Source organism: Neltuma alba, unplaced genomic scaffold, assembly GCF_004799145.2.
Source record: "Neltuma alba isolate B1F8T4 unplaced genomic scaffold, ASM479914v2 tig00012116_pilon, whole genome shotgun sequence".
In the NCBI taxonomy this organism is placed as follows: Eukaryota; Viridiplantae; Streptophyta; class Magnoliopsida; order Fabales; family Fabaceae; genus Neltuma; species Neltuma alba.
In genome coordinates, this window is record NW_021636668.1 from 1,341,724 (window position 1) to 1,359,452 (window position 17,729).

General features: G+C 36.4%; 2 protein-coding genes, 1 long non-coding RNA gene and 1 other non-coding gene across 5 annotated transcripts; 1 reads left to right on the forward strand and 3 right to left on the reverse strand.

The window, feature by feature from the left end:
* Positions 1-53: 53 nt before the first annotated feature.
* Positions 54-7,193, reverse strand: LOC114722937 (developmental protein SEPALLATA 1-like). 2 transcript variants are annotated; one of them, XM_028909057.1, is made up of 8 exons: positions 6,716-7,193; positions 2,776-2,854; positions 1,670-1,731; positions 1,404-1,503; positions 1,020-1,061; positions 889-930; positions 524-660; positions 54-432 (listed from the first exon to the last, which is right to left on the reverse strand). In XM_028909057.1, the coding sequence occupies exons 1-8, from the start codon at positions 6,898-6,900 to the stop codon at positions 336-338; spliced, it is 744 nt and encodes a 247-aa protein (XP_028764890.1). In that variant the 5' UTR covers positions 6,901-7,193; the 3' UTR covers positions 54-335. The 2 variants fall into 2 exon arrangements, with proteins under 2 accessions (XP_028764890.1, XP_028764889.1); XM_028909056.1 differs by having other exon boundaries at positions 2,776-2,857.
* A 4,898-nt stretch (positions 7,194-12,091) lies between these two features.
* On the reverse strand, positions 12,092-14,226 carry LOC114722807 (uncharacterized). The gene is made up of 3 exons (XR_003738186.1): positions 14,118-14,226; positions 13,763-13,874; positions 12,092-12,173 (listed from the first exon to the last, which is right to left on the reverse strand). It is a non-coding gene; the product is annotated as an uncharacterized LOC114722807 (long non-coding RNA).
* Positions 14,227-14,329: 103 nt separating this feature from the next.
* On the forward strand, positions 14,330-14,403 carry TRNAI-AAU (transfer RNA isoleucine (anticodon AAU)). The gene has a single exon. It is a non-coding gene; the product is annotated as a tRNA-Ile (tRNA).
* A 951-nt stretch (positions 14,404-15,354) lies between these two features.
* LOC114722806 (transcription factor WER-like) lies at positions 15,355-16,589 on the reverse strand. The gene is made up of 3 exons (XM_028908906.1): positions 16,412-16,589; positions 16,131-16,260; positions 15,355-16,037 (listed from the first exon to the last, which is right to left on the reverse strand). Exons 1-3 carry the CDS (start codon positions 16,545-16,547, stop codon positions 15,512-15,514), a joined length of 792 nt encoding a protein of 263 aa, XP_028764739.1. The 5' UTR covers positions 16,548-16,589; the 3' UTR covers positions 15,355-15,511.
* Between the last annotated feature and the right edge of the window lie 1,140 nt (positions 16,590-17,729).

Consider the following 17,729-nt stretch of genomic DNA (forward strand, 5'->3'; position numbering starts at 1 on the left):
TTATGTAACAAATAATAAAAATGAATGCAGGGTCAAAGAAGAGGACCAAAATATAAACATATTAATCAGTCTTTCTTTCAGACGAAAGTTGTGCTTGAAAGATCAAGATTCCAAGGCACTACATACGCAAACAGTCTTGATGGCTAAAGGTTCCATAGCCTATTCATGATAAATAAGTCACTGCTGGTTTAGTTTTATGTGGAATTAAAACAAGCTTATAGAGAAAATTCTCAGGATGAAGCATTTACACATTGCATTGCCAACTAGAAACTCTTGCCATTTCCTTCGTTAGGTGTTTGCTTTTATATATGACCATCTACCCACAGATCATAAGCTCAGAGCATCCACCCTGGAATGAAGCCGTTCACTTGCTGGCCTTGACTACTTGTAGCAATCTGATCTGAAGCTACTGGATTGTACCTGTATTCAGGACTGATCCAACAGCAGGGGCATATGCATTAGAATATCACTCAAATGAACTAATAACTTTACTTTTTCAGGGAAGTAATTCACAATATATTACCCCATCTGCAACGTGGGATTGCATTCCAGAGGCTGAAAGAAACCCTGAGAGTTAGGATTGTGAGTCTCATATGGCATGCTTTGATCACCAGCTTCCCATGACTGTCTGAAGTGGTTTCTTGCATTAATCTCTTGCAGCTGCCAATAACAACCAACAATGTTTCAAGATAATTGCATAATCATATTACGAGAAGGTAAGTTGATGAGGTTTTCCTTGAATTTGCTCACTGTTGTTTAGGCAATCTTTAAAGGATATTATTTAGCAGAAGAATATAATGCGATCTTAAGGAGCTAATGTAACCAGATTAGGTCTGTCTCATGTTGCCTGAAATATAAAATCAATAAATGCTGATGATGTAATATTACCTTCATAGTCAGAGCTCTGTTTGCTTCTGCTAAAACTTGCTCCTGTAAAAGCAAACAGTAGCTTTAAAGTATTAGCAATTAATAAAGTTGTTTCATTACACAAGACATGACCACCATGTTGTTATACGTACCTTATTTTGAAGATCAGATAGTTGGTCCAGCATGAATTGTGTCTGTAAAATGATGTTCCAGACAGTGCCACAAAACCAACAGGAGTCATAGTAAACATTTCATAAGAAACCTCTCACAAATAGTATAGGAGTGAAAAACTGAAAATAGATACACAGCACTTTGGCCCCAAAGAGAAAATACATTCACCGCACAACCTCATCATTTCCGAACAAGTGTGGACACTGTAGTTTTAATAATAAAAGTAGTTTCTGAAATATTTCGGCAGTTATCATGTTTATTTGACGAAGATATATATGCATGCATGTTATAATTAGTACTGTCTGAATCCATGGTACCCCAAAAAGTCCTATGAAGTATCAGTTGATTTCTAAATGTTTCATTACCTTTGTGGACCTAACTTGCTTGAGAGATGAGTCCAGTTGTCGCTCGAGCTGCTCAAGTTCTTTGGTATTCAGTGGGCCCAAGTCCTCCCCTAGAAGGTTTCTGCAGCAGGAAACACAGGTCAAATGCCACTGATACATACAAATTCTAATGCAACAAATTGAAAGAGAAACTCTTTGACAAACATGAGAATACAATATACTAATTACTAACTAATGAAACTGTTGATTTCAAGCCTGAAGCATAAGAAAAGAAAGAAGGAAAGAACCTCTGAGTCCTTTGGAGAGATTCAAATCTGGCTTTCAGCTTCAAGTACTCACGGTAGCTATTCTGCCACAACAGAGCAATGGCAAATGAAATATGACAAAAATAGTTGCACCATATATAAATTAATTTCGGAGGACTTTAGAAAACCCTTGCAAATAAAGATCCATATATATTTGAAAATTACATCCACTCTTTTTCGTTTGCTGCAACAAAATCTCTCAAATCTCTCCAATATTATAATTTTGAGTTCTAATTAGTAACAATGGAACTGATGTGAATGAAATAAACAAATTGTAAGTAACGCGATAATAAGTAATAATTCTTGAAACGACCACTTGTAATTAACTGCTAATCGAAGTTAAAACATTGAAATCGAGTTATGACTAATGGAGTGAATAATAAGCAATAGTTCTTAATTAGATTCTTATATCTTCGAGGGAGTTTTTTTTTTCAATATAAATTTAAGACATTTTTCTGAAATTAATTTATCTGCCAACTTTAAAATTGACGTACAAATCATTTAAGAAAAGCTATATGTATTTTACTCGCTATACTATAGTTTAATTAGATATTAACGAAAAAACTTTAAAATGCACTGATATAAAATGTTCCTTGAGTATCATAAAGCATGGAACGATTATCCATATACCACTAATAATCACGTAATCAAGAGAAATCAACTTTTAAGCTTTGGAAATAAGCTTTTATTATTTATTTAAAAAAAACTACCAGTATCGGTGGAGAAAGATTCTTTCTCAACAGACAAAGCCAATAAACCTTTTATTAGTCAAAGTAAACAACACGAGTCCAGAGACTAGAAATCTTATGTGACTGACAAAAATCCCACTTATTATCTTTATTACAGGTCAAATTCCGCATATTAATATCTTAACAATTTCGTTTCTAATTAATTTAATGAAAATTAAAAGGAAAAAAGTGTACGTTACACTTCAAAATTTTAGTACCGATACTACGATTAATGATCATGAATCGACAGGCTGCAAAGTGAAGTTAATTACGAAGGTGAACCGTAACGTCAAAAAACAGTGAGGAGTTAGGGTAAAGTGACGAGAGTGAAGATAGAAAGTTAAGAGACAATGAAGTTACCTCGAGCTCTTTGGCAGGCTTGCTGACTTCCACTGCACCATAACTGCACTTTTGGTACCTTTCCAGGGTTTTGAGCATGCTGCTATCATTCAAACGAATCAACAACCCCCCTCAGTGTTATAATATGCACCACACTTAAATTTATTCACAAGCGTTGTGATCAATGTTTGTGTGTCTATACATACATATATATATATATATTGGTCAACCTATGATCATCACTATACTAACAGAAAGCGATGGACTTCTGTAATCCTAAATATATGTGTCGGAACGGATCATCACACTGACAAGTGACGACTCGGCCTTAGTCACATGTTTAGTTATCGATTTATATAACTGGTTTTTCAATCCTTTGATTACTTTCGTATAATTACTTAAGGTGAAAACCAAGTTTTGGATTTATTTAACTCTGAAGGTATGTGATCTCTGGGAATTAACAAAAATGAGTTTGGATTATTGAACAGAAAGTGTAAGGGGTTTTAGTAATACTAATGATGTTTAGATTAGAAGGCAAGTGATGCAGATCAGAGATGTGACTGTTGCAATTTGCATTTCCAGGGGGCACAGATGTGAAGGATTTATTTGCAAGTAAAGAGTGGTAGATGGACTCAAATCTACAGTGACAGAAGGCACATGGAAGTACTGTTCTTGCATTTAAAAAGGGAAAACTGTTTGTTCTCTCTGCTACAGTGCTAATCTACTCCTAGCTACTTCTAGGACTATTCAAGCACAGTATCGTGTGGTACATAACAAAACAGTATTTGACAGGTCGCCAGCTCTTTCTATATGTTGGAGGCTAGCAGTTACTCTGATATTTAATAGTTTAGTTAGAATATTCCTGCTCCTCCTATTGCCACGGAATCTTTCTAGGGTTACATCCTCCCACTTTATAGCAGTCATTTTATTATCTCATGTTTCCCTGACCCTTATCGTCGTCTTTTCCTGTTTGGAGAGACAATAAAATCGGTTATACTAGGACCATAGCTTAATGTGCAAAGTGTTTGCTGAAATCTTTTCCAAACTTATTTGACTCATACATGCACCAATTTCACACTTTGGCATAAAGAATGCATAATTAAAGACGAAGTCTATCAAAGAATGCGAAGAAGCTAATCTGAAAAGACTGCATGCTAAGGATCTGCTTGAGAATGATTCACACTATACCAACATAAATTAAAGCTCTTAACATCATAGGAGCTTGAACCTACACATTATAGATCATTGCCCTTTATTTACCATGTTTTTTATTTTTAATCCAGCTCAGAGTTGCAATCTCTGGGTTTCTGATGGCACGTATATATTTAATTTTTGTTTTTTTTTTCGGTAAGAAATTCTTTTGACTGGCAAGGGGCAAGCTAACATAGAGCTTCTCCGAAAACCTTTAGAGGTCCAGGTCTCTGACTATTTGATCTTTTATCAGGTCCAAAAAAAGATCCTTTCAATATCTATGATGAATCTAATACTCTATTTCTTTTTTTACCGAAGAATCTAATACTCTATTTCACACATACAAATCTCCAGTATAATGATTAGGAGAAACCCTAACCCTACTCAAATAACCTTAGCCTTATACTATATTATGGCACCTTCTCTTTTTCATCAGCATTTTGTATAACATAGTACCCCTAGATTTTTTTTTTCCTGATATAACCCTAGACTCTGAATGCCACATTGCCAACTCCAAAAAAAAGATTATGAATGACATGAAAAAATATGCCGAACAAGAACATCAACGGTGCATGAATATTATTTGTGCCTACCAAGTCATGAGTAACTCCACATGTATCCTCGTGAACAAAGTCATCAATTGAAGGAAATTGAGGAGAAATTTATACAGCAAGGAAATCAAACGTGAATTAACAAACGAGAACTCATCGTTTACATCGGAAAAAGGAAATAGTATAAAATAAGAATAATGGGAAGGTACGTCGCGGAAAGTGAAAGAGAAATTCACACACATTGCTTTTACAGGGAGTGTCAAAATGATATTAAATCGCGGCGTGTACACATATGCTTAATTAGGTATCAACGTAGCTTAACATTCTTCATCATAAAAAACGAGTTACTATTTTCAGTTCTAATTATAAGACTTTGTTTGTAAATTTAATATTCTTCATCATAAAAACGAGTTACTATCTCTGGTCCTAATTATAAGACCTAGTTTGTAGACTATAAATGAGATCTTATAATTAGGACCAGAGGTAGTATCAACTATGGGTGTTTCAAAGGCGATATTTTTGGATAAAAGTTTGTTCGGTTTTCCAACCGTCTTTTTTTCCAAAATAAAAATTTGAAAGCATGAGTAAAAATATGCTCAGTAGAGTTCAGAAAATATATATTGTTGAAATATTCTTGTAATAAACTGAAACCAGAAGGCCTCTAAGGGTATGTTTGGCTCAATGAGAGGAAGGGGAGGGGAGGGATTTTAATGGAAGGAAGAGGAGGGGAGGGGAGTGGAAGGATTTTAATATTATCTTGTTTGGATTTATAAAAAAAGAGGAGAGGGAAAAATATTTTAATATGGACAATTTTGCTCTTATTTTATTTAAAACGTGAGCATAATGGTTACAACATGACAAAATATAGACATATTGGTCACAACATGACAAAATATGGGCATAATGGTCATAATATGACAAAATATTGCTCTTTCTCTCCAAATCCTCTCAATTTTGGAGGGGAGGTTGAGGAGGGGAGGGGAGGGAAATTTTTAAAAAATTTCCCTCCCCTCTTAAAATTTGTGTGTTGCCAAACAAGAGGAAATGATTAAAATCCCTCCTCTTCCCTCCCCTCCCTCCCAAATCCCTCATACCAAACACACCCTAAAAGAAGGGAGCACGTTCTAAAGGATTAGTGACTACTATATTATTCTCAATCCGATTGAGGAACTTCATCATGTGAGAATGAACAAATTTTTTGTTATTATGAACAACCAAAGCAACTCGAAGTTTCACATTATTCACAGCAGCAAGCTGGAATAAAAAGTTTAATTGAGCAACTTTGAATTAAGAAGAGGTGAAAAACAGAAACTTGTTTGTTTGTTTGCTTGCTGTCAGTGCAGAAATTTATCGGCGTATTAATTATTAATTATCACTAACCTAATAACTCCATCGGACGACGCGCAGATACAAATTTCAGGAACAAATCACAACAAGCTAAGAGTAACGGCTTTTTCTCCAGCAGTCCTATATTTCTAGCAAAAAGAATATATGTAAAAAACTGGACATATGTTTATGAGATCTTGACCATGACTTGGAGTGACAGATTGCTCAATGATCAGTAGGATGTAAAAGCTCCCTTTCAAAACAATATAACTCTATGTTGTCTATTGGTTATTGAGTTATCATTAAGTCACTTAGCCAGACTTTTAAAGTGAACCAGATCATGGCAAAGAAACCTTAAGAGGAAAAAAAAGAAAAAGAAGTTAAACAAGAAGCAGAATTTTTATGCTCGATCTACACTCGTTATTTAGTCTCCGAAATCCAGGTATTTAGCAGCAGCAAAGACTTCATAAAAAAGGTTCTTTGTTGAACCAAAGGTAGTAAAGCCAAGAGACAGTGAAAAGCAAAGTAAAGACGAAGCTGATCATCAGTCATCTCGCAAAAAAGTCACATATAAGTAAACAAAAAATCAGATCAGAACAAGGATAAACTTAAACAAGGCAATATTTCATTAAAAGAAAAACCTAGAAACTCCGAGAAGCCTCAAAATGACATACAGTAAGATCAAAAATCATAGAAATATACTGATCTGACGGAGGAAAATAGCTAGAAACTAGCCTTGTGTAAAAAAAAGGCAGCAAAAGGAAAAGAAGCAAGTAGATCTCGATCGTCCGTGACCAAATAATTAAACAGTGTGACAGTCTTTGAGAAAGAGAAAGATAGGGACAAAATCAAAGAAGCGAAGATGCAGCGAGAGTTTTGACACGAAAACATACCTAGAGCTGCTGCAGAACTCATAAAGCTTGCCACGGTTGGAGAAGATGATGAGGGCAACCTCAGCATCACAGAGCACAGAGAGCTCATAGGCTTTCTTGAGAAGGCCATTTCTTCTCTTTGCAAAAGTGACCTGCCTGTTTATCTTGTTCTCTATCCTCTTCAACTCCACTCTTCCCCTCCCCATATCCCAATAAACTAACTCTAAATTAAAATTCCCAATCTATCTTTCTTGATCTAAAACTTCCCTTTTTTATTAATTTCTTTCTATTTCTATACAATCTCTCCACCTCTCAATCTCTTTCCTCACTTTTCTTGCTTTCTTCCTCCTCTTCCTCTGGGGCACACCAGATGATGCACTTTCCTGGGCAGTACCCAAGTATAACCAAATTTGTGAAAACAAGAGAAAGTTGGATAATTGAGGTTGAAAGTTGAAACCTAGAGAGAGAAACGAGAGAGATAAAAGAGAAAGTTTTCTTCTTTCTTTCTTTGAGTTATTGGGTTGGCTTCTAGCCTCGCTTGCTCTCTTAAATGAGGTTTTTATCCTCAGGTTTTGTCAATCTCCGCCAGAAAATGGAGTGGAGCCTTGGGGTTTTTGTTCCTTCCAGTTTCATACTACCTTCCTCCTTCCCATGCTTTGCTCGGTTGAGGTTTTTTTGGTATAACACATCATACCTACCCGCGCCGTCGGCGCGTGACCCGCACTGACGACAGTTATGGGGATTAAGGGGAGAGAGGGCGAGTGGAGAGGGGAAAATGTGAAAAGAAAAATCTGTGTCATTTTCGAGCTTCGACAGAGAAGCATCAGAACGTCGTCACATACCTTAAAATGGGTCCCCCACGTGTCAGTTCATTACAGGCTACAAATCTCTGTCATGCATGTTAATTCCCAGATTAGCTCCCTCAACCCATTGCCACTTGCCTCCTTCTCTTTACGTACTCCTTCAAAATTCCCAAGTAAATCAACCACATCATCTTGACCAACCGAAGAAATCCCCCCTCACATTTTATTTTGGAGATTTTTGAAATGAATTGTTGTATACATATGTGTGTGTGTGTGTAGAGGGGTTTTGATCTCTAACCTGCAATATCAAACAGAGAAGAACCATGTATAAGATTGTATTGGGAACTGTGAAATTTTCCAGAATATTTTTGGAATTAAAAAATGAAAAAGCATAATTCTGAGGTTTAGATGATCTTGAAAGTTAAGAGGAGTCTCAATATTTTACATGTTTGAGAGGAGAATGGCGATAGAGCTCCTATCGAATCCATTTCCCTGCGTGTGTGGAAGTTTGATGGGTCAAAAATATCCATCAAATTAATTATTTAAACCCGATTTTTGTTGACACCTACTTCAATGGCCTATATAGCCCTTTCTATTCATTTGAAGCATTAATAATAAATTGTTGCATTGATTTGCCATCAATCGTCGCTCGATAATGGCCAAGTTACTACTACTGTATTGTAAGCTAAACCCAAAACCAGATGAATAATATATTATACCTATCCAATTTTAAATATAATACTTATTTTATAATATAAATTATACTACCTCCGGTCTTTAATATAAGACCTTATTTGAATTTTATTTTGGTCCTAAATATAAGATCTCAATCTACTTTGTCTCTCGTATTTATATATATTTTTTCAAGATAGTCCTTCTAATAATAGTAGTTTTAGCTAATATATTTGATTAGTAAGGATATTTTAGGAAAGACAGCACATATTTATTGTAAATAACTAATTTAACTTATTTCGTTAATCTCCTTAAATTAGTCAACTAGTTCGGACCGGAGATACTACTGTACAATGAGTTTTACATTTAAAGTTGGAGAAGTATTATATCATTGGACGTTGTTCATTTCAATAGTGTGTGCGTGATAATTAAAAAGTGGCTGCCAAGGGTTTCCTCTGAGCCCAAATATAATATAACACTCCCTCTCATTTTACACACACCATATAAATAACCAAATTCTATGTTGATCAAAAATCAGAATAAGTTAAAATTGGTTAAATGCAATAAATATGTAAGTAATATATGCTTTTTCCAATATACCAGTATTTTTTGAATATATGTTTCCACACATGTATCATACGAATCAATATCGAAAGCGTTAGTTTTTTTTTTTAAAACGATATTATAATTTTCATGTTAAATTGGAATTAAATTATTATTTTTTTTTGGGCAAAGACAGGATCGAACACAACGTGATAATCTTTCTTCAAAAATAAAGAAGAGAAACAAAAATAGGGCTGATCTCAAAATCAAATATGTTTGAAATAATAAAATATAAAAGCAGTGCATATAGTTTGTTGAGGAGCAGAGAGTCTTTAGCATCATGGGTCTCAATCAGCGGGCACTAGTTGGCAGCAATAATGCCAATTAAGACAAATTAATAGGAAATTCAGGTTTTGTTTAGGTTCACACTGGCAAAAAATGATTTTTATTCTAATTTAATTTAGTCTTTAGCATCAATAATAATGCAAATCAATATTTTTAGTCTTAGCGAATTAATTTCTTGAATTTCCCAACATGATGTCAAACAAGGAGACGGTGTAGAGAGGGGGGGTTTAATTAGGAGGAGGGGGAAAAGGCAAGAAACTGAGCAGGGTGAGATTAATTAATTGAAGGAGAGAGAGGGGTAAAACTGTAAAAGGAAGAAACTGAGCAGGGTCATTGTCAGGCCACTTGCATCCACTCACCAAATAAGGAATCTCATAATGAGGGAAGTGGCAGCACACGTTTCCAAACAAAGAAATCACGGTGCCCCATATGCCCTTCCCTTTCCTTCCCCCCCCCCCCTCTCTCTCTCTGTGTTTGTCTCGCCTTCAATTCTCACACCATTTTTAGGGGCCCTCAACCTCCTCAAGTCACATTCGCCCTCCTTTACCGTTCTCCTCTCTTCGCTTCCCTTCAACTGTTACACCCACTCAAGAACCGCACCAATTCATTAAATGCTCTCATCTTCGGCAAAACGTAAATTTATGACAAAAAACAAAGGATAATCGATTTGTTCGCTGTTGGGCTCCAGCGATGGGCTTTTCTCAAAGGCCCAGTGACGTGTCGAGCAGTGATAGCGGGGCCATGTACCCTGCCAGGTGACGCCAACCCGATTGATGGAAATGGAGCACAGCGCTTTGGGCGTAGCGACGTCGTACGGACACGTAAGGGGGGCCCTCTCAGTATCACGTGTCAGCGCGAGAGAGCCGCAGCAGCATGGGGCCGCAGTATCACCCTCCCCCCAGGTGGGTCGGGTCGGCCACCCGCGGTGAAAAAAGCAATCTTCGCCGATTACTCACAGCTCCTTCCTATCCTTTATAATATTTTTTTGAAAATATTAATTCTACCCAAAATCATCCTCGCAAATTTCTAATGCATTACTGCTGATGGGAAAAATTGAAGGGAGGTACGACTTCAGGGACGAATTATTCACATCATAGATTTTGCACTTTTCTTAAAATTGCCATACGCATCACAACACTTGCCTCTTATAAAGTGCTGGGCAGACCTCCTCTTTCAGAAAAACATGGCTTTTATCTCTTTTCCACGCATTCCAGCTCAATTCCTTTCTATGCACTAATAATTTCAGTGACCGGAATCTTCCAACTCAGAAAATTTTGCCGCAAATGTTTCTCCCACGAGCTATTCTCAGAAATTAACCATCATGTTTTAACATTTTAGGATTTTTTTAAAAAGAAAAATCCTTATACTTGAATTTGTTTCTTCCATAATTCACCTTATTTTACATTTAAATAAAATATTCAATTAAGGGAAAGCAGACCATTACTATTTAATTACTTTTCTCACTCTTCACTTGATCAACATTCTGCTTCATCCTCTCACTCAAACATATCGGAGGTCAAGTTCTGTCCATATACTGAATAAAAAATAGAACAAAAAATGAGGGGAGGAAAAACAGATACTACCACACTAAAATTTTTTTCATTTTCCTGCATCCTGACTCACTAGTGTAAGTGATACTAAGCATGAACTAAATAATGACTCCATTTTAATCTAAACTAATTAATCACAGCTGAAAGCGAACTTCCAAGCGTTCCTAAAGTGCCTGATGCATCTTAACAAGCCAGCCCTCTACACACTGTCATAATAATTTATTCCAACTTATGTCTATAAAAGAATCATACACAGCTTCATTCTAATGAAGGCTCATACAAACACTACTCATTTTGGTTTTCACCAAAAGCTTGTACTGCTGGCTGGCTGGCTAGTTGGTCTGACATGATTGAATTTTTTTCCTGATGATCCAAAAATTGTACAAAGTGATGCAGAAATTAAAGCCACCAATAAGTAAGAGGAGAATTTATCCTTAAATGCTAAAGTGGTCCAATGACTCGGACAAGAGCATCGATGTGTTTCCCAAACAGTTATAAAGTAAATACTGACTCCCTCGTGGTATGCTACAACTACTAAGGAAAGAATCGGGTTCCGAGATTGTCAATTAAAAGCATGCAATGAAATTTAACAGAAAACAACTGATAAAGAAGGCATGCCAGGAATCCTTTAGGAAGAGAGAGGGAAAAAATCATTTTGATTATGGTTCACTGCACCAAGGCTTGAAGCAGAATTTTCGATTTTCTGAAACACGAATAATGATACAACCCTTATCATCTGACTCGTTAGATTTATTGATCAGCCTACACTTTGACATACTAGGAAACAAATCCTTCTATCCACATGTGGCGTATTTTGATTGATCAACACTTCCAACATGTTATTCATGATTTAAACTTCGTAAATAAATAATGAAACAATCAGAAAAATTCAAAAGAAAAACTAAAGCAAAGACAAAAATAATTTTTGATAACATGATTCCTCCTTCATATTCTTCATCCTACCACATATGCATGTTAGGTGCCCATTAAGTATACTTAAGTTCATGAATGCACTATACGATTTCAAAGTTCATGGTGACTGTTTTCAATGGATGAAATCAGAAAGGGAGCGCAAGCACTTATCTTTTGTCAAATAAGTCAATAATATAGTGCAAAGATATGGAAAATATCTATTTATGTTAAAAAAATCAGATAGAAAAATACGCAGATGACGGCACCTAAATTGTTTCCAAAGATAGATTACTCCAACACATCACCATTTATGGGGCGAAGAAAAAGGAAAACAAGCAAAGGAAGAAGCCATGTGACTATAAGGTCTTTACATTGAGGACGAGAATGTTTGTTGACAGAGGAGATTTGTTACACGACTTTGAAGAAAAAAATCAAATTGATTATGTTCTGGAACAATCAGGACATGAAAAGTAACCTTTAGCTTGACATTTTATGCATGGTGCCAGCTTCCCCGATTTACTTCCAAGGGTATCATACAAATCCTCTACAAGGTTAATAGCAAATATTGCCCCTTCTCTAACCGATCCTGTTCCTCTGCATCTAGTACATGCTATTCTCCTCAGATTGCCACATCGTTTGCACAAACCCAATGAGCTGCAGTCAGTAGGGGTGTGTTAGATGAACTTTCATTTAACAGCTTAAACTTTGAGTTGAAATAGTATTTCATATTGTAGATCAATCAAATCCATGAATCAAAATATAAATTGACCATCATGTTATTCTCATTTTAATCTTTAAACTGTTAATATCATCTATTTCTCAGCCAAAACCATTTATGACTGTGCGAGTAGTAATAAAACTTAAATCATCAGAAATTACTTCGTCATAATCAAGGTGATTAGAAAAAACACATTACCAGTAAAGCAGTCCACCAATAAAAATAATTTTATAACTTGAGGCCAGAGACAAACTGATGGAAAGATTAAGAAGCTGGAATTATGATTTCAAAAAAGGCTTTGGCATTTGGCAGAGTTGCTGCATTAAGACCCAATCGTTAGCATGATAATGGTTTAACTCTTCGAGGTTAAAAAAAAAAAAAAATTCCATGATATTGATCTAACACTACTTAGTGCAAAAGTGCACAGAAGGGGGATAAAAGAATCCAAGCTGTCAAACGGCATGGATTGGGTTCACTTGAGCTGCACAGGGCTTTTTCTGTTACTGGATTGATGATGAAATCAGGCTCAGATTATGTGCCTTTGGTGGATTTCAATTCCAAAAGAAGAAATTTGTAACTTCTTAGGGGCACTTGCGAGGGCTCCCCCCCCCCCCCCCAAGGAGCCAGAACACTTACAAGATGTTAAGGGAAGAGAAATATTGAGTTTTCGGTTAAGTTGTGCAATAAAAGGAAGTATTTTCAGAAAGAATTATATGGTTATGTTGAGGAAACCAGATAAATTACCAGTACATAATGATTAGAGAACCGATCGATCTAACAACTGATATTTCCCATTCTCTCCCTTATGCACCAAACTAGATGGCCTAATACATCTCTTTTCAGATTGCCTTCCAGGGCTTAGTTTTGCTCTAATTACTATTGATCCTCATGCACAAGTGCAACACTCCCCCGGAAGGACTCGGTCTAATCAGGGACCTTCTCACCATGGAACAGCAATTTTTCTTTCTCTTTTCTTTCTTTCTTATTTCATGATTTGGCTTTGAATGATAATAACCAGCCAACAGAGAGGAGCTAGGGGATGATATTGAGCAGCTAAATCACAAGAAAGCACGGGTGAAAAATAATAAAGCTAGTAAATGCTACTAGATTGAACAGATATGTTTTGTTTAGTACATGGCCACATATCATGGATTGAAAAGAAACAACAGTTAAATTCTGGGTCAAATAAAACCCAACGACTCTTAAAGACGAAAGTTCTCCTGATTATTACCGATAACATAATAACATTACCACGAGTTCCATCAGAATTTCTTGAGGTGACATTAGATACGTAAATATCTTAATTTCCAAGACTTCAGAAACCAACTTAGAAAACACTTGACCTTCGTACGTATACAAATAGCATCGTCTCCATGTTATTTTGTATAGAACAGAAATTTTAATATTTTCGTCACATCCAAACATCATGTAAATAGGTTTGAAATTACTTCGAAAATCAAATCCATGAACCAAGCACACCAGAGCCTTCATGTGAGGGACTAATGGGTCAATATCAAAGGCTGACCTTCCAGTAATCTACTTAATCAATTACTGATCAAGAAAAAAGGGTGTCTACCACCAAGTTTAAAAGGGTGTTCACGGTCATAGACATCAATTTTGGAAATAAGAAACATTCCCTGCAATTACAGAGTTTTAAAAATGAGTTAGATTATTTCATGAACTATCTTCACGGACTACCAGAGGCCTTCGTCACACCCCAGTAACAGTGGGGCCACATTTGACAAGGTGAAACAGAGCAGAGTGCCCTCGAGACGCAGCAATCAGTACTATATGATGAAATCAAACAAGGTTTAGTCATAGCAGAAACGAAAAAAGTATGGGGCGGGAAAAAACGACGAAAGAAGAACTAACTCGTTTACCTGCGCTGAGAGGCAGCAAAGAAAGCATCGATTTTTGGGGCCGCGATGGTCGCACAAAGGAGTAGAGTGCCCACGCCAAATCCAGCAAGTTCACTGGCGGTAATGTTATCCATCTTCTCGCGCTCCCTAATCTTTGCGGGATGCTTTATTTGAGGTGAAAACGATCACGCTTTTTGCCATTATATAATTTATCTTAACGCCTCCACCGCAACGGCCTATTAGCTCAGTTGGTTAGAGCGTCGTGCTAATAACGCGAAGGTCGCAGGTTCGAGACCTGCATGGGCCACATTATTTTTTTCCCTTGCCGCAGAAATGATCTCCAAATTTACTCGGCCTTATTGGGCTTACATGTAATCTTCCAAAATGAACTGGGCTCTTCTGTAGCCCATATCTCGGAACTTGGGCCTTGCCTCTTATTGTGGTTTTACGTAGTGAATTCAGTGACCTCGTTAAGAGACACGTGGACGGAGTAAATGCCTCATCTCACTTTAATTGCCAATAGTGAGTCAACCATTAAACGAGAGAAAGGCAAGAAGATAAGGAATATATACCCATAACACTCCCCAGAAAGACAAAAATGTTTGCGAAGTTTTTCCGTATAACCAAGAAATCCTCAATAAGTAACGCAAAGCGAAAAAGGGATAGTGATGCTTTCCTTCCATAAGTAATAAATACAGTAGAATATCCGCTTCTACTGCCAAAAAAAAAAAAAAAAGAATATCCGCTTCTACATATGTATACTCTATATATAAAACTGAACCTCATACATCTACACAAAATTTAGGATGTAATTTCTTAAGTACTTTATTTTTTGTATCAATGATGCTGCATTGGTTCGTATGCATCTACAGATCTAAACATCATGGTGAGAAATTTAAAGGTAATAAAAATTTAAACATCATGCAAAATTTCAGCGCTTTGTCAATGATACAGTTAGGTAAACTCAGGAATCCGGCGTGCGCAGTAATGTTCAAGGCCTCGTAATGTTTAATAGCCAGATTTGATTATTAACTTGAAAAACATGAGAATGGAGAAGCCAGCTTCATATCCTAAGCTAAGTTTCTGTTAACGTACAATCGTTTATGCCTGGACAATTATCAGTACAGATGGTCGAGATATTACAGACTGTTTAATGTATCTAATTATCTGTCAGTGTTTGGCACTGTTATAGTCATCAGCTCATGAATATATATGATGTGAAGAGTGAAAATACACAAACATGCATGTATGCAAGAAAACATAGACGCCGAATGAACATATAGAACAGCACTTTTAGCTAGCTAGGTTCACTGAGTTACAATTTTACAAGTGCAGGGAAAAAGTTCAGAAAGAAAATTTACTCAATAACATAGCTGCAATCACAGAACAGATACAACATAAATTGTCCGGGCAGTTCAGCCGGACATGTATTTTGCAAAGCAGAGGTTGTTGGAAATATCATCGAAACAGGAAGTTGTAATCTGGTTATGATGAATGGCATTTTGGTTGAACTGATTGTCCCTGTGACCTTGTATTTCTTCGTCAAGGTTCCATAATGTAACCCACAAACCTTCATCTTGTTCTACAGTATTTTCAGGCCACAGGGAGGGAAAGTAATCTTGGTACATGAAAGGCAAGTAATTATCTTGGTCTTCCATGGTGGTGACTGGATGATAGGTGTCCTCTAGAACAGTCCCAGCAGAAACGTTTGTTTGATTGTTTGATTCTGCATGAGACGAGATGCTGCTTTGCACATCGCACTGTTGAGGTTGCTGCTGCTGCTGCTCATGTTGTTTCATCTGTTTAAGAATTCTTGATCTTCTCTTTTCTTGCTTCTTATTAATACGAGAGGATTTGTCTTTCTTCTTGAAATGGGTTCTCCAGTAGTTCTTAATCTCATTGTCTGTTCTACCTGGCAAATATTTTGCTATTGTAGACCACCTGTGTTCAATAATGTATAAGCATATTCATTACTGAATAAGGAGCAAGCAAAAGGGATATATAGTGAAATAGAGAAATATGACTAACACTTACTTGTTACCCAGCATAGCATGGATTTCAAGTATGATGGCTTCTTCTTGAGGTGTTAAGTGGCCTTTCTTCAGCCCTGGCTTCAGATAGTTCACCCACCTCAACCTGCAACTTTTCCCACTCCTATTTAACCCTGAAACCCAACTCATTCAACGTCAGCTACTGTCTTTAATTTCATTCACGTGCATTCTCATCATTTTCACCTATGTTTTTAATTAGGGGTACTTATGATTTGGAGGGCAGATATACAATGGAAGAATCAAAATATACTGATACAATATTACCTGTAAACTTGGCCACTGAACTCCACCTTCCTTCACCATGCAAGCTCACATATTCACTCAGCAGCTTATCCTCTTCCAGAGTCCAAGGCCCTTTCTTCCACGCTTTCTCTGAACCCATAACCATCGCGGCTACCATACTTTTCTTTCACTTCAAGATTCAACTCAAATATTGATATATCTTATATGTATCTCTGCCTCCGAGGTCTGTGTCACGCTTTAAATTGTTCAGTCTTAGTTATACCTATATATAGTCACACCCTCTCTAGCTTGTGGTTGTTCAAACCTATATATATTAATCATTAACAACTTCTTCGAATCCAATTTTAATTTCCATTGAATTTCTCTGTCGTACTATGATGTCATCAGCGATGTAATATCAAAATCCCTCTTCATTTATTCTTTTGTTGAAGTGCTTGACAGCTTCAATCTTACCGTCCCAATCAGAATGGACCAAATGGATCAAGCAAAATCTTAAGTTGAAGTACGGATCGGAGGTCGTAAATTTAAGTACAATATATTCAAACAAAATGTCATCTGAAGGCAAAAAGAGAATCTAAGGACAAACATAATCTGGATGAAAACAACATAAGATGGGGTGGGTTGTCGCTGTTCATTTGAAAATGGCCTGCGAGCCAATGATCATTCCACAGGTGGTTCATCAACTCAATCCTCAATTCCGTGACTTTATTAGGTTGCATATATATCTTAATGAGAATATTATATTAGCTTAGCCAACTTTGGTATTGTTTTTTGCCAACCTTGGCAGTGTAGTGTGCTTTAAAAACTGCTTAATGCAATTAATCACAGAATTGTTTATAGCATAAGATTCCAATTAAGGCAGTAATGGGGAACATGGACTCCTCAATAATGAGTCATTTAGCCAACACGTGGCCACCCCTACTGTTTATGGTATCCCATTTGATTTGTTGGACATTTTTTAATTGGCTTAATGCATGTGATTGTGCCCATTTTGCCCATAAATTGGTACTGATCGCAACTTAATCCATTCTTTAATGTCAAAGGCAATTATGCGCCAAAAGATATATGCATCAGACTTCGAGATCTGCTAATTAAAGCTTCTTGCATCACAGTATATATATTGGGATGCCAGCTGATTTGATAATGCGGAAAGAAAACAATTAAAATTACGGGTCTTCTTTTAGAAGAATTCCATTTCAAAGTAGACTAGCTAGGTGTATGCGTAAAAAGAAAGAAAGAGGAATTAAGATTAAATAAATCACGGATCTCAGTTTCTGAAAATTTTGAAACTTCGAGTGATATGATGATTAATCAATAATATCAGCTTTAATTTTAGACT